Source organism: Mytilus edulis, chromosome 7 (assembly GCF_963676685.1).
Source record: "Mytilus edulis chromosome 7, xbMytEdul2.2, whole genome shotgun sequence".
NCBI classification, from domain to species: Eukaryota; Metazoa; Mollusca; class Bivalvia; order Mytilida; family Mytilidae; genus Mytilus; species Mytilus edulis.
The window spans coordinates 466708-484951 of NC_092350.1; the positions used below are offsets into that span (position 1 = coordinate 466708).

Sequence of the window (18244 nt, forward strand, 5' to 3'; positions counted from 1 at the left end):
CCACTAAACAAATTGATTTCTTGTTTAGTCTTTCAGACCTGTCACCAAAAAATGGTACAAATAAAAATTCCCTTCTTTCATGCTATGAATGATATACAATATCTGAGAAACATATTAGCGTTTAGGCAACTCAATAGAATTTGAATGGAAATGAGCAGCTCGAATTCACTGTACAGCATTAATCAAAGAACTGAAACTCACGCTAATTTTGAATTTTGCACTATTGAAATTAGTACATTGTGGTAGCTAAAATAAATGTGTAAACTAAAGAAATAGAATACATCAAGAATGTGTTAAAGCTACTGACATATACTCCATATCTACATGATTTAAGAGTTAAAGCTACTGACATGTACTCCATATCTACATGATTTAAGAGTTAAAGCTACTGACATATACTCCATAACTACATGATTTAAGAGTTAAAGCTACTGACATATACTCCATATCTACATGATTTAAGAGTTAAAGCTACTGACATATACTCCATATCTACATGATTTAAGAGTTAAAGCTACTGACATATACTCCATATCTATATGATTTAAGAGTTAAAGCTACTGACATATACTCCATATCTAATCTATATGATTTAAGAGTTAAAGCTACCGACATATATGCCATATCTACATGATTTAAGAGTTAAAGCTACTGACATATACTCCATATCTACATGAATTAAGAGTTAAAGCTACTGACATATACTCCATATCTACATGATTTAAGAGTTAAAGCTACTGACATGTACTCCATATCTACATGATTTAAGAGTTAAAGCAACTGACATATACTACATATCTACATGATTTAAGAATTAAAGCTACTGACATATACTCCATATCTACATGATTTAAGAGTTAAAGCTACTGACATATACTCCATATCTACATGATTTAAGAGTTAAAGCTACTGACATATACTCCATATCTACATGATTTAAGAGTTAAAGCTACTGACATATACTCCATATCTACATGATTTAAGAGTTAAAGCTACTGACATATACTCCATATCTACATGATTTAAGAGTTAAAGCTACTGACATATACTACATATCTACATGATTTAAGAGTTAAAGCTACTGACATATACTCCATATCTACATGATTTAAGAGTTAAAGCTACTGACATATACTACATATCTACATGATTTAAGAGTTAAAGCTACTGACATATACTCCATATCTACATGATTTAAGAGTTAAAGCTACTGACATATACTCCATATCTACATGATTTAAGAGTTAAAGCTACTGACATATACTCCATATCTACATGATTTAAGAGTTAATGCTACTGACATGTACTCCATATCTATATGATTTAAGAGTTAAAGCTACCGACATATATGCCATATCTACATGATTTAAGAGTTAAAGCTACTGACATATACTCCATATCTACATGATTTAAGAGTTAATGCTACTGACATATACTCCATATCTACATGATTTAAGAGTTAAAGCTACCGACATATACTCCATATCTACATGATTTAAGAGTTAAAGCTACTGACATATACTCCATATCTACATGATTTAAGAGTTAAAGCTACTGACATATACTCCATATCTACATGATTTAAGAGTTAAAGCTACTGACATATACTCAATATCTACATGATTTAAGAGTTAAAGCTACTGACATATACTCCATATCTACATGATTTAAGAGTTAAAGCTACTGACATATACTCCATATCTACATGATTTAAGAGTTGAAGCTACTGACATATACTACATATCTACATGATTTAAGAGTTAAAGCTACTGACATATACTCCATATCTATATGATTTAAGAGTTAAAGCTACTGACATATACTCCATATCTAATCTATATGATTTAAGAGTTAAAGCTACCGACATATATGCCATATCTACATGATTTAAGAGTTAAAGCTACTGACATATACTCCATATCTACATGATTTAAGAGTTAATGCTACTGACATATACTCCATATCTACATGATTTAAGAGTTAAAGCTACTGACATATACTCCATATCTACATGATTTAAGAGTTAAAGCTACTGACATATACTCCATATCTACATGATTTAAGAGTTAAAGCTACTGACATATGCTCCATATCTACATGATTTAAGAGTTAAAGGTACCGACATATACTACATATCTACATGATTTAAGAGTTAATGCTACTGACATATACTCCATATCTACATGATTTAAGAGTTAAAGCTACTGACATATACTCCATATCTACATGATTCAAAAGTTAAAGCTACTGACATATACTCCATATCTAATCTATATGATTTAAGAGTTAAAGCTTCTGACATATACTCCATATCTACATGATTTAAGAGTTAATGCTACTGACATGTACTCCATATCTACATGATTTAAGAGTTAAAGCTACTGACATATACTCCATATCTATATGATTTAAGAGTTAAAGCTACTGACATAAACTACATATCTACATGATTTAAGAGTTAAAGCTACTGACATATACTCCATATCTACATGATTTAAGAGTTAAAGCTACTGACATATGCTCCATATCTACATGATTTAAGAGTTAAAGGTACCGACATATACTACATATCTACATGATTTAAGAGTTAATGCTACTGATATATACTCCATATCTACATGATTTAAGAGTTAATGCTACTGACATACTCCATATCTAATCTATATGATTTAAGAGTTAAAGCTACTGACATATACTCCATATCTACATGATTTAAGAGTTAAAGCTACTGACATATACTCCATATCTACATGATTTAAGAGTTAAAGCTACTGACATATACTCCATATCTAATCTATATGATTTAAGAGTTAAAGCTACTGACATATACTCCATATCTACATGATTTAAGAGTTAATGCTACTGACATATACTCCATATCTACATGATTTAAGAGTTAAAGCTACTGACATATACTCCATAGATATAGGAAGATGTGGTGTGAGTGCCAATGAGACAACTCTCCATACAAATAACAATTTAAAAAGTAAACCATTATAGGTTAAAGTACGGCCTTCAACACGGAGCCTTAGCTCACACCGAACAACAAGCTATAAAGGGCCCCAAAATTACTAGTGTAAAAAAAAAAAATCTACATGATTTAAGAGTTAAAGCTACTGACATATACTCCATATCTACATGATTTAAGAGTTAAAGCTACTGACATATACTCCATATCTACATGATTTAAGAGTTAAAGCTACTGACATATACTCCATATCTACATGATTTAAGAGTTAAAGCTACTGACATATACTCCATATCTACATGATTTAAGAGTTAAAGCTACTGACATATACTCCATATCTACATGATTTAAGAGTTAAAGCTACTGACATATACTCCATATCTACATGAATTAAGATTTAAAGCTACCGACATATACTCCATATCTACATGATTTAAGAGTTAAAGCTACTGACATATACTCCATATCTACATGATTTAAGAGTTAAAGCTACTGACATATACTCCATATCTACATGATTTAAGAGTTAAAGCTATTGACCTATACTCCATATCTACATGATATAAGAGTTAAAGCTACTGACATATACTCCATATCTACATGATTTAAGAGTTAAAGCTACTGACATATACTTCATATCTACATGATTTAAGAGTTAAAGCTACCGACATATACTCCACATCTACATGATTTAAGAGTTAAAGCTACTGACATATACTCCATATCTACATCATTTAAGAGTTAAAGCTACTGACATGTACTCCATATCTACACGATTTAAGAGTTAATGCTACTGACATATACTCCATATCTACATGATTTAAGAGTTAAAGCTACTGACATATACTCCATATATAGATATAGGAAGATGTGGTGTGAGTGCCAATGAGACAACTCTCCATACAAATAACAATTTAAAAAGTAAACCATTATAGGTTAAAGTACGGCCTTCAACACGGAGCCTTGGCTCACACCGAACAACAAGCTATAAAGGGCCCCAAAATTACTAGTGTAAAACCATTCAAACGGGAAAACCAACGGTCTAATCTATATAAACAAAACGAGAAACGAGAAACACGTATATATTACATAAACAAACGACAACTACTGTACATCAGATTCTTGACTTAGGACAGGTGCAAACATTTGCAGCGGGATTAAACGTTTTCATGGATCCAAACCTTCTCCCTTTTTCTGAAACAATAGCATATCTACATGATTTAAGAGTTAAAGCTACTGACATATACTCCATATCTACATGATTTAAGAGTTAATGCTACTGACATATATACTCCATATCTACATGATTTAAGAGTTAAAGCTACTGACATATACTCCATATCTACATGATTTAAGAGTTAATGCTACTGACATATACTCCATATCTACATGATTTAAGAGTTAAAGCTACTGACATATACTCCATATCTACATGATTTAAGAGTTAAAGCTACTGACATATACTCCATATCTACATGATTTAAGAGTTAATGCTACTGACATATACTCCATATCTACATGATTTAAGAGTTAAAGCTACCGACATATACTCCATATCTACATGATTTAAGAGTTAAAGCTACCGACATATACTCCATATCTACATGATTTAAGAGTTAAAGCTACCGACATATACTCCATATCTACATGATTTAAGAGTTAAAGCTACCGACATATACTCCATATCTACATGATATAAGAGTTAAAGCTACCGACATATACTCCACATCTACATGATTTAAGAGTTAAAGCTACCGACATATACTCCACATCTACATGATTTAAGAGTTAATGCTACCGACATATACTCCACATCTACATGATTTAAGAGTTAAAGCTACCGACATATACTCCACATCTACATGATTTAAGAGTTAAAGCTACCGACATATACTCCACATCTACATGATTTAAGAGTTAAAGCTACCGACATATACTCCACATCTACATGATATAAGAGTTAAAGCTACCGACATATACTCCACATCTACATGATTTAAGAGTTAAAGCTACCGACATATACTCCATATCTACATGATTTAAGAGTTAATGCTACCGACATATACTCCATATTTACATGATTTAAGAGTTAAAGCTACCGACATATACTCCATATCTACATGATTTAAGAGTTGAAGCTACCGACATATACTCCATATCTACATGATTTAAGAGTTGAAGCTACCGACATATACTCCACATCTACATGATTTAAGAGTTGAAGCTACCGACATATACTCCACATCTACATGATTTAAGAGTTGAAGCTACTGACATATACTCCACATCTACATGATTTAAGAGTTAAAGCTACTGACATATACTCCATATCTACATGATTTAAGAGTTAATGCTACTGACATATACTCCATATCTACATGATTTAAGAGTTAAAGCTACTGACATATACTCCATATCTACATGATTTAAGAGTTGAAGCTACTGACATATACTCCATATCTACATGATTTAAGAGTTGAAGCTACTGACATATACTCCATATCTACATGATATAAGAGTTAAAGCTACCGACATATACTCCATATCTACATGATTTAAGAGTTAAAGCTACTGACATATACTCCATATCTACATGATTTAAAAGAGGCTTTTACTAATTGGTTATTATTATTTACTATTCTATTAGACGTGTGTGTGTGTGTGTGCGCAATATGTCTAGAAGAAAAATGTGTTTTTATTCAACATGTTCAAACATATCGTAAAATGTATTCCTATTTTATTTTCAGTATTTTGTGTTTAATATTGTGGTATTTGCTGCAGAAATAACTATTATTGCTATAGGATTCTCAAAGAAATCCCAGGTAATGTGCAACACTTACAAACAGAAAAGCTAGCCCACATTTCATCAGAAAAGTAACTGTTTAACCATGGTAATATCAGACAAAATTTCGAACACTTACACCTGTTAATGTAAAACTAAATGTTAAATGAAACTTTTATGCAATGTTAATACAGTTTATTACCACAAAACTCATTAAAGTATGAATTTAGGTGGCATCACTTTTATGTCCCTCATTTAAGTATGAATTTAAGTGGCATCACTTTTACCGTTCTTGAGTTATGTCCCTTTATAATGTTATATGCAAGCAGGGGCATCATCTGTGTCACGTGGACACATTCCCCATTTATTTTCTTTTGGTTCTTGTTGTCATGAAATATTGTATGGTGTCAAAACTTTTTATTCTTAAGAAATTGAAATTTTCCATTTGGTTCGATTGTGTTTTAACAACATATGGTGTATGATATATCTCCCTGACATTCATGTGACCTCTGACATAAGGGTCAATCTAGTTGATTTGATGGGATAGATATGTGTCCAAAAAAGAAAGTATTACTCCCCATTTTGGGGTTTAGATGTAAGGTACACAGGTGCTCTAACCCAAGACGATGTGTAACTTGTGAACCATTGAATCTGATTTTTAAAAGGAATTTGGGTCCAATCTTGTATAAAATAGATTGTTTTCCCACACCTAACCCATATGGATTGTGAATTGCCACAACAAGACCTTTATGTCTGGGGATTGTGGCTGGGGTATACCCTGTACACACACCTAAACCATATGCATTGTGAATTGCCACAACAAGACCTTTATGTCTGGGGATAGTGGCTGGGGTATACCCTGTACACACACTCTAATCATTAATTGTGAAATATCTTGAATTCATTCATTAGCCATATATTTTGATATTTGTATTTGAAATGGCAATATTTACCTTATCAGTAATTGAATAGGCTTTTTTTTTTTTTTTTTTTTTTTTTTTTTTATCAAAGTGACTTTTAATCATAGTTTTAGTTTAAAAAGCTGTCCCTTCTTATTTATATGATTTTTTATAATCAAAACAGGTAGTAAAATTTTGAAAAGAATTGGCTTCATATGTATAGGAGGAAGAATTTGATGCAATTTTTCTTTAGGAAACCTTCACCAATTCTCATTTTTTTAAGTCCTAGATATAAGCTTTGAATGAATTGTTATGAGCATGAAGAGTTAATATATGATGGAGATATTCTTGTATTACAGCTGCAGTCTTTTGTGAAGGAAGAATTAATGTATAGTTTAGAGTTTAGTCATAATCCTGACATCCAATCAAACAAAAGAGAAGGTGTAGATAATGTTATAGATTACATACAACAAGACGTAAGTAATTAAAATATTTGTTTATCCAGTGTAAAGTATACATGTCTGTCTTGCAAGATTCATTTGACATTAACCTCATTAAATGGATCATTGATCATGATTATGAAATACTAGCAGTAAAACCTTAGTATAAGACCTTCAACATAATTCCATCATGACAAGTTATTTTATATTATATCAGGCTAGACATTTTACAGTGTGTACTCTTGTTTAATCTTTTCTCTTTTTTTATGCTCCACCTTCACCATAGTTAAGGAGGCATTAAGTTTTACCCTTAACAGAGAATTTTTAAGATTAAGAGTTTATTAAGAATTCTAGAAATGGAAAGGTTTAGAGCATAGTATTTTACTCTAGCATTGTCATTAGTTTTGTTCTGAAAAAAAGGCTTTCTTTTAGCCACATACTTTTTTGTGACCATGTATGTATGGTAACACCCCTATGATCATGTATGTATGGTCACAACACTGTGATCATGTATGTATGGTTGTCAATAGTTTACCTCTGCACCACATGATGGTAATATATATTTCTGATTGCAGCTGAAATGTTGTGGTATAAACAATTACACAGACTGGTTTAACCATCCAGCATGGCCAGGGAAGAGTTATGTTACCGATTCCTGCTGTTTACATGAAGGGGAGGAGTGTGGCAAATCTTCTACTGCTGTGTGGTTCCGCCGGGTAAGTATGTACTGATAGATTTCTCCGTTATTCATAGCACCCTTCGATAGCTGCGAGGGTACAGTGAAACCTGTGTACGCTCTCTTTTGGGATTAATGGAGATATGTCACTAATGTATTTACAACAATATTTACAAGGACAATCCCCACCCCAACACAAAGGGAGTGCTAGGACACCCGGAAGTCTGTTATTATGGTGGAGGAAAATGAATTTTAATTGTCCTCAATGTTCATTTCATTTTTATCACTTTAGATCTCCAATTATTATTACATTTTACAGGGCTGTAAGGGAGAAATAATTAATATTGTATTTTATAGGACTGTAAGGGAGAAATAACTAATATTGTATTTTATAGGGCTGTCAGGGAGAAATAATTAATATTGTATTTTATAGGACTGTAAGGGAGAAATAATTAATATTGTATTTTAAAGGGCTGTAAGGGAGAAATAATTAATATTGTATTTTAAAGGGCTGTCAGGGAGAAATAATTAATATTGTATTTTATAGGACTGTAAGGGAGAAATAATTAATATTGTATTTTATAGGACTGTATGGGAGAAATAATTAATATTGTATTTTAAAGGGCTGTCAGGGAGAAATAATTAATATTGTATTTTATAGGACTGTAAGGCAGAAATAATTAATATTGTATTTTAAAGGGCTGTAAGGGAGAAATAATTAATATTGTATTTTAAAGGGCTGTCAGGGAGAAATAATTAATATTGTATTTTATAGGACTGTAAGGGAGAAATAATTAATATTGTATTTTAAAGGGTTTGTCAGGGAGAAATAACTAATATTGATGTATGTGAGAAATAATTAATATTGTATTTTATAGGACTGTAAAGGAGAAATAACTAATATTGTATTTTAAAGGGCTGTAAGGGAGAAATAAGTAATATTGTATTTTAAAGGGCTGTCAGGGAGAAATAATTAATATTGTATTTTATAGGACTGTAAGGGAGAAATAATTAATATTGTATTTTAAAGGGCTGTAAGGGAGAAATAATTAATATTGTATTTTAAAGGGCTGTAAGGGAGAAATAATTAATATTGTATTTTATAGGACTGTAAGGGAGAAATAATTAATATTGTATTTTAAAGGGCTGTCAGGGAGAAATAACTAATATTGATGTATGTGAGAAATAATTAATATTGTATTTTATAGGACTGTAAGGGAGAAATAATTAATATTGTATTTTATAGGACTGTAAGGGAGAAATAACTAATATTGTATTTTACAGGACTTTAAGGGAGAAATAATTAATATTGTATTTTATAGGACTGTAAGGGAGAAATAATTAATATTGTATTTTACAGGGCTGTAAGGGAGAAATAATTAATATTGTATTTTATAGGACTGTAAGGGAGAAATAACTAATATTGTATTTTACAGGACTGTAAGGGAGAAATAATTAATATTGTATTTTATAGGACTGTAAGGGAGAAATAACTAATATTGTATTTTATAGGACTGTAAGGGAGAAATAATTAATATTGTATTTTATAGGACAGTAAGGGAGAAATAATTAATATTGTATTTTATAGGACTGTAAGGGAGAAATAACTAATATTGTATTTTACAGGGCTGTAAGGGAGAAATAATTAATATTGTATTTTATAGGACTGTAAGGGAGAAATAACTAATATTGTATTTTACAGGACTGTAAGGGAGAAATAATTAATATTGTATTTTATAGGACAGTAAGGGAGAAATAATTAATATTGTATTTTAAAGGGCTGTAAGGGAGAAATAATTAATATTGTATTTTACAGGGCTGTAAGGGAGAAATAACTAATATTGTGTTTTATAGGACAGTAAGGGAGAAATAATTAATATTGTATTTTATAGGACTGTAAGGGAGAAATAATTAATATTGTATTTTACAGGGCTGTAAGGGAGAAATAACTAATATTGTATTTTATAGGACAGTAAGGGAGAAATAACTAATATTGTATTTTAAAGGGCTGTAAGGGAGAAATAACTAATATTGTATTTTACAGGGCTGTAAGGGAGAAATAACTAATATTGTGTTTTATAGGACAGTAAGGGAGAAATAATTAATATTGTATTTTATAGGACTGTAAGGGAGAAATAATTAATATTGTATTTTACAGGGCTGTAAGGGAGAAATAACTAATATTGTGTTTTATAGGACAGTAAGGGAGAAATAATTAATATTGTATTTTATAGGACTGTAAGGGAGAAATAATTAATATTGTATTTTACAGGGCTGTAAGGGAGAAATAACTAATATTGTATTTTATTGGACTGTCAGGGAGAAATAACTAATATTGTATTTTACAGGGCTGTCAGGGAGAAATAACTAATATTGTATTTTATAGGACTGTCAGGGAGAAATAATTAATATTGTATTTTATAGGACAGTAAGGGAGAAATAATTAATATTGTATTTTATAGGACTGTAAGGGAGAAATAATTAATATTGTATTTTACAGGGCTGTAAGGGAGAAATAACTAATATTGTATTTTATTGGACTGTCAGGGAGAAATAACTAATATTGTATTTTACAGGGCTGTCAGGGAGAAATAACTAATATTGTATTTTATAGGACTGTAAGGGAGAAATAATTAATATTGTATTTTATAGGACTGTAAGGGAGAAATAATTAATATTGTATTTTACAGGACTGTAAGGGAGAAATAATTAATATTGTATTTTAAAGGGCTGTATGTGAGAAATAACTAATATTGTATTTTACAGGGCTGTAAGGGAGAAATAATTAATATTGTATTTTAAAGGGCTGTAAGGGAGAAATAACTAATATTGTATTTTACAGGGCTGTAAGGGAGAAATAATTAATATTGTATTTTAAAGGGCTGTATGTGAGAAATAACTAATATTGTATTTTACAGGGCTGTAAGGGAGAAATAATTAATATTGTATTTTAAAGGGCTGTAAGGGAGAAATAACTAATATTGTATTTTATAGGACTGTAAGGGAGAAATAATTAATATTGTATTTTATAGGACTGTAAGGGAGAAATAACTAATATTGTATTTTATAGGACTGTAAGGGAGAAATAACTAATATTGTATTTTATAGGACTGTAAGGGAGAAATAACTAATATTGTATTTTATAGGACTGTCAGGGAGAAATAACTAATATTGTATTTTACAGGGCTGTCAGGGAGAAATAATTAATATTGTATTTTATAGGACTGTCAGGGAGAAATAATTAATATTGTATTTTATAGGACTGTAAGGGAGAAATAACTAATATTGTATTTTATAGGACTGTAAGGGAGAAATAACTAATATTGTATTTTAAAGGGCTGTAAGGGAGAAATAATTAATATTGTATTTTACAGGACTGTAAGGGAGAAATAACTAATATTGTATTTTAAAGGGCTGTAAGGGAGAAATAATTAATATTGTATTTTAAAGGGCTGTAAGGGAGAAATAATTAATATTGTATTTTAAAGGGCTGTAAGGGAGAAATAACTAATATTGTATTTTACAGGGCTGTCAGGGAGAAGTAATTAATATTGATGTATGGAAGAAATAATTAATATTGTATTTTACAGGGCTGTAAGGGAGAAATAATTAATATTGTATTTTACAGGACTGTAAGGGAGAAATAACTAATATTGTATTTTACAGGACTGTAAGGGAGAAATAATTAATATTGTATTTTATAGGACTGTAAGGGAGAAATAATTAATATTGTATTTTATAGGACTGTAAGGGAGAAATAATTAATATTGTATTTTATAGGACTGTAAGGGAGAAATAACTTATATTGTATTTTACAGGACTGTAAGGGAGAAATAACTAATATTGTATTTTATAGGACTGTAAGGGAGAAATAATTAATATTGTATTTTATAGGACTGTAAGGGAGAAATAACTAATATTGTATTTTATAGGACTGTAAGGGAGAAATAACTAATATTGTATTTTACAGGACTGTAAGGGAGAAATAACTAATATTGTATTTTACAGGGCTGTAAGGGAGAAATAACTAATATTGTATTTTATAGGACTGTAAGGGAGAAATAACTAATATTGTATTTTACAGGACTGTAAGGGAGAAATAATTAATATTGTATTTTATAGGACTGTAAGGGAGAAATAATTAATATTGTATTTTATTGGACTGTAAGGGAGAAATAACTAATATTGTATTTTAAAGGGCTGTCAGGGAGAAATAACTAATATTGTATTTTATAGGACTGTAAGGGAGAAATAATTAATATTGTATTTTATTGGACTGTAAGGGAGAAATAACTGATATTGTATTTTACAGGACTGTAAGGGAGAAATAATTAATATTGTATTTTACAGGACTGTAAGGGAGAAATAATTAATATTGTATTTTAAAGGGGAAATAATTAATATTGTATTTTAAAGGGCTGTAAGGGAGAAATAATTAATATTGTATTTTACAGGACTGTAAGGGAGAAATAATTAATATTGTATTTTATAGGACTGTAAGGGAGAAATAATTAATATTGTATTTTACAGGGCTGTAAGGGAGAAATAACTAATATTGTATTTTACAGGACTGTAAGGGAGAAATAACTAATATTGTATTTTATAGGACTGTAAGGGAGAAATAATTAATATTGTATTTTATAGGACAGTAAGGGAGAAATAATTAATATTGTATTTTATAGGACTGTAAGGGAGAAATAACTAATATTGTATTTTATAGGACTGTAAGGGAGAAATAATTAATATTGTATTTTAAAGGGCTGTAAGGGAGAAATAATTAATATTGTATTTTATAGGACTGTAAGGGAGAAATAACTAATATTGTATTTTACAGGGCTGTAAGGGAGAAATAACTAATATTGTATTTTACAGGACTGTAAGGGAGTAATAACTAATATTGTATTTTATAGGACTGTAAGGGAGAAATAATTAATATTGTATTTTATAGGACAGTAAGGGAGAAATAATTAATATTGTATTTTATAGGACTGTAAGGGAGAAATAACTAATATTGTATTTTACAGGGCTGTCAGGGAGAAATAATTAATATTGTATTTTATTGGACTGTAAGGGAGAAATAACTAATATTGTATTTTATAGGACTGTAAGGGAGAAATAACTAATATTGTATTTTAAAGGGCTGTAAGGGAGAAATAATTAATATTGTATTTTAAAGGGCTGTCAGGGAGAAATAACTAATATTGATGTATGTGAGAAATAATTAATATTGTATTTTATAGGACTGTAAGGGAGAAATAATTAATATTGTATTTTACAGGGCTGTCAGGGAGAAATAACTAATATTGTATTTTACAGGACTGTAAGGGAGAAATAACTAATATTGTATTTTAAAGGGCTGTAAGGGAGAAATAATTAATATTGTATTTTAAAGGGCTGTCAGGGAGAAATAACTAATATTGTATTTTACAGGGCTGTAAGGGAGAAATAACTAATATTGTATTTTACAGGACTGTAAGGGAGAAATAACTAATATTGTATTTTATAGGACTGTCAGGGAGAAATAATTAATATTGTATTTTAAAGGGCTGTCAGGGAGAAATAATTAATATTGTATTTTATAGGACAGTAAGGGAGAAATAATTAATATTGTATTTTATAGGACTGTAAGGGAGAAATAACTAATATTGTATTTTATAGGACTGTAAGGGAGAAATAATTAATATTGTATTTTAAAGGGCTGTAAGGGAGAAATAATTAATATTGTATTTTATAGGACTGTAAGGGAGAAATAACTAATATTGTATTTTACAGGGCTGTAAGGGAGAAATAACTAATATTGTATTTTACAGGACTGTAAGGGAGTAATAACTAATATTGTATTTTATAGGACTGTAAGGGAGAAATAATTAATATTGTATTTTATAGGACAGTAAGGGAGAAATAATTAATATTGTATTTTATAGGACTGTAAGGGAGAAATAACTAATATTGTATTTTACAGGGCTGTCAGGGAGAAATAATTAATATTGTATTTTATAGGACTGTAAGGGAGAAATAATTAATATTGTATTTTATAGGACTGTAAGGGAGAAATAATTAATATTGTATTTTATAGGGCTGTCAGGGAGAAATAACTAATATTGTATTTTACAGGGCTGTCAGGGAGAAATAATTAATATTGTATTTTATTGGACTGTAAGGGAGAAATAACTAATATTGTATTTTACAGGGCTGTCAGGGAGAAATAATTAATATTGTATTTTATTGGACTGTAAGGGAGAAATAACTAATATTGTATTTTATAGGACTGTAAGGGAGAAATAACTAATATTGTATTTTAAAGGGCTGTAAGGGAGAAATAATTAATATTGTATTTTAAAGGGCTGTCAGGGAGAAATAACTAATATTGATGTATGTGAGAAATAATTAATATTGTATTTTATAGGACTGTAAGGGAGAAATAATTAATATTGTATTTTATAGGACAGTAAGGGAGAAATAACTAATATTGTATTTTATAGGACTGTAAGGGAGAAATAACTAATATTGTATTTTAAAGGGCTGTAAGGGAGAAATAATTAATATTGTATTTTAAAGGGCTGTCAGGGAGAAATAACTAATATTGATGTATGTGAGAAATAATTAATATTGTATTTTATAGGACTGTAAGGGAGAAATAATTAATATTGTATTTTATAGGACTGTAAGGGAGAAATAATTAATATTGTATTTTAAAGGGCTGTAAGGGAGAAATAATTAATATTGTATTTTATAGGACTGTAAGGGAGAAATAATTAATATTGTATTTTATAGGACTGTAAGGGAGAAATAATTAATATTGTATTTTATAGGACTGTAAGGGAGAAATAATTAATATTGTATTTTAAAGGGCTGTAAGGGAGAAATAATTAATATTGTATTTTATAGGACTGTAAGGGAGAAATAACTAATATTGTATTTTATAGGACTGTAAGGGAGAAATAATTAATATTGCATTTTATAGGACTGTAAGGGAGAAATAACTAATATTGTATTTTATAGGACTGTAAGGGAGAAATAATTAATATTGTATTTTATAGGACTGTAAGGGAGAAATAACTAATATTGTATTTTACAGGACTGTAAGGGAGAAATAATTAATATTGTATTTTATAGGACAGTAAGGGAGAAATAATTAATATTGTATTTTATAGGACTGTAAGGGAGAAATAACTAATATTGTATTTTACAGGGCTGTAAGGGAGAAATAATTAATATTGTATTTTATAGGACTGTAAGGGAGAAATAACTAATATTGTATTTTACAGGGCTGTAAGGGAGAAATAATTAATATTGTATTTTAAAGGGCTGTAAGGGAGAAATAACTAATATTGTATTTTATAGGACAGTAAGGGAGAAATAATTAATATTGTATTTTACAGGACTGTAAGGGAGAAATAACTAATATTGTATTTTACAGGGCTGTAAGGGAGAAATAATTAATATTGTATTTTAAAGGGCTGTAAGGGAGAAATAACTAATATTGTATTTTATAGGACAGTAAGGGAGAAATAACTAATATTGTATTTTATAGGACTGTAAGGGAGAAATAACTAATATTGTATTTTATAGGACTGTAAGGGAGAAATAATTAATATTGTATTTTATAGGACTGTAAGGGAGAAATAACTAATATTGTATTTTATAGGACTGTAAGGGAGAAATAATTAATATTGTATTTTATAGGACTGTAAGGGAGAAATAACTAATATTGTATTTTACAGGACTGTAAGGGAGAAATAACTAATATTGTATTTTACAGGGCTGTAAGGGAGAAATAATTAATATTGTATTTTAAAGGGCTGTAAGGGAGAAATAACTAATATTGTATTTTATAGGACAGTAAGGGAGAAATAATTAATATTGTATTTTATAGGACTGTAAGGGAGAAATAACTAATATTGTATTTTATAGGACTGTAAGGGAGAAATAATTAATATTGTATTTTATAGGACTGTAAGGGAGAAATAACTAATATTGTATTTTATAGGACTGTAAGGGAGAAATAATTAATATTGTATTTTATAGGACTGTAAGGGAGAAATAACTAATATTGTATTTTACAGGACTGTAAGGGAGAAATAATTAATATTGTATTTTATAGGACAGTAAGGGAGAAATAATTAATATTGTATTTTATAGGACTGTAAGGGAGAAATAACTAATATTGTATTTTACAGGGCTGTAAGGGAGAAATAATTAATATTGTATTTTATAGGACTGTAAGGGAGAAATAACTAATATTGTATTTTACAGGACTGTAAGGGAGAAATAATTAATATTGTATTTTATAGGACAGTAAGGGAGAAATAATTAATATTGTATTTTATAGGACTGTAAGGGAGAAATAACTAATATTGTATTTTACAGGGCTGTAAGGGAGAAATAACTAATATTGTATTTTATAGGACTGTAAGGGAGAAATAATTAATATTGTATTTTATAGGACTGTAAGGGAGAAATAACTAATATTGTATTTTACAGGACTGTAAGGGAGAAATAATTAATATTGTATTTTATAGGACAGTAAGGGAGAAATAATTAATATTGTATTTTATAGGACTGTAAGGGAGAAATAACTAATATTGTATTTTACAGGGCTGTAAGGGAGAAATAATTAATATTGTATTTTATAGGACTGTAAGGGAGAAATAACTAATATTGTATTTTACAGGACTGTAAGGGAGAAATAATTAATATTGTATTTTACAGGACTGTAAGGGAGAAATAATTAATATTGTATTTTATAGGACTGTCAGGGAGAAATAACTAATATTGTATTTTACAGGGCTGTAAGGGAGAAATAATTAATATTGTATTTTATAGGACTGTAAGGGAGAAATAACTAATATTGTATTTTAAAGGGCTGTAAGGGAGAAATAATTAATATTGTATTTTAAAGGACTGTGTAAGGGAGAAATAATTAATATTGATGTATGTGAGAAATAATTAATATTGTATTTTATAGGACTGTAAGGGAGAAATAACTAATATTGTATTTTATAGGACTGTAAGGGAGAAATAACTAATATTGTATTTTAAAGGGCTGTATGGGAGAAATAATTAATATTGTATTTTATAGGACTGTAAGGGAGAAATAATTAATATTGTATTTTAAAGGACTGTAAGGGAGAAATAACTAATATTGTATTTTATAGGACTGTAAGGGAGAAATAATTAATATTGTATTTTAAAGGGCTGTATGGGAGAAATAATTAATATTGTATTTTAAAGGGCTGTCAGGGAGAAATAACTAATATTGTATTTTATAGGACTGTCACGGAGAAATAACTAATATTGTATTTTATAGGACTGTAAGGGAGAAATAACTAATATTGTATTTTAAAGGACTGTAAGGGAGAAATAATTAATATTGATGTATGTGAGAAATAATTAATATTGTATTTTATAGGACTGTAAGGGAGAAATAATTAATATTGTATTTTATAGGACTGTAAGGGAGAAATAATTAATATTGTATTTTACAGGACTGTAAGGGAGAAATAATTAATATTGTATTTTAAAGGGCTGTAAGGGAGAAATAATTAATATTGTATTTTACAGGGCTGTCAGGGAGAAATAATTAATATTGTATTTTACAGGGCTGTCAGGGAGAAATAACTAATATTGTATTTTATAGGACTGTATGGGAGAAATAACTAATATTGTATTTTATAGGACTGTAAGGGAGAAATAACTAATATTGTATTTTATAGGACTGTAAGGGAGAAATAACTAATATTGTATTTTAAAGGACTGTAAGGGAGAAATAATTAATATTGTATTTTACAGGGCTGTCAGGGAGAAATAACTAATATTGTATTTTACAGGGCTGTCAGGGAGAAATAACTAATATTGTATTTTATAGGACTGTAAGGGAGAAATAATTAATATTGTATTTTACAGGGCTGTCAGGGAGAAATAACTAATATTGTATTTTATAGGACTGTCAGGGAGAAATAATTAATATTGTATTTTAAAGGGCTGTAAGGGAGAAATAACTAATATTGTATTTTATAGGGCTGTCAGGGAGAAATAATTAATATTGTATTTTATAGGACTGTAAGGGAGAAATAACTAATATTGTATTTTACAGGACTGTCAGGGAGAAATAACTAATATTGTATTTTATAGGACTGTAAGGGAGAAATAACTAATATTGTATTTTACAGGGCTGTCAGGGAGAAATAATTAATATTGTATTTTACAGGGCTGTCAGGGAGAAATAATTAATATTGATGTATGGAAGAAATAATTAATATTGTATTTTACAGGGCTGTCAGGGAGAAATAATTAATATTGTATTTTAAAGGGCTGTAAGGGAGAAATAACTAATATTGTATTTTACAGGGCTGTCAGGGAGAAATAACTAATATTGTATTTTATAGGACTGTAAGGGAGAAATAACTAATATTGTATTTTAAAGGGCTGTCAGGGAGAAATAACTAATATTGTATTTTATTGGACTGTAAGGGAGAA

At 29.1% G+C, this 18244-nt stretch overlaps 1 protein-coding gene across 4 annotated transcripts in view; it reads left to right on the top strand.

Moving 5' to 3' along the window:
• The window catches only part of LOC139529678 (tetraspanin-9-like), a 41467-nt gene that overhangs the window by 4868 nt on the left and 18355 nt on the right, over positions 1–18244 (top strand). For all 4 annotated transcript variants that reach the window (XM_071325523.1, XM_071325526.1, XM_071325525.1 and 1 more), the window contains exons 4-6: positions 5716–5790; positions 7009–7125; positions 7665–7805. In XM_071325523.1, coding sequence (XP_071181624.1) covers positions 5716–5790; positions 7009–7125; positions 7665–7805 — 333 coding nt within the window. The remainder of the gene's footprint in view (positions 1–5715; positions 5791–7008; positions 7126–7664; positions 7806–18244) is intronic.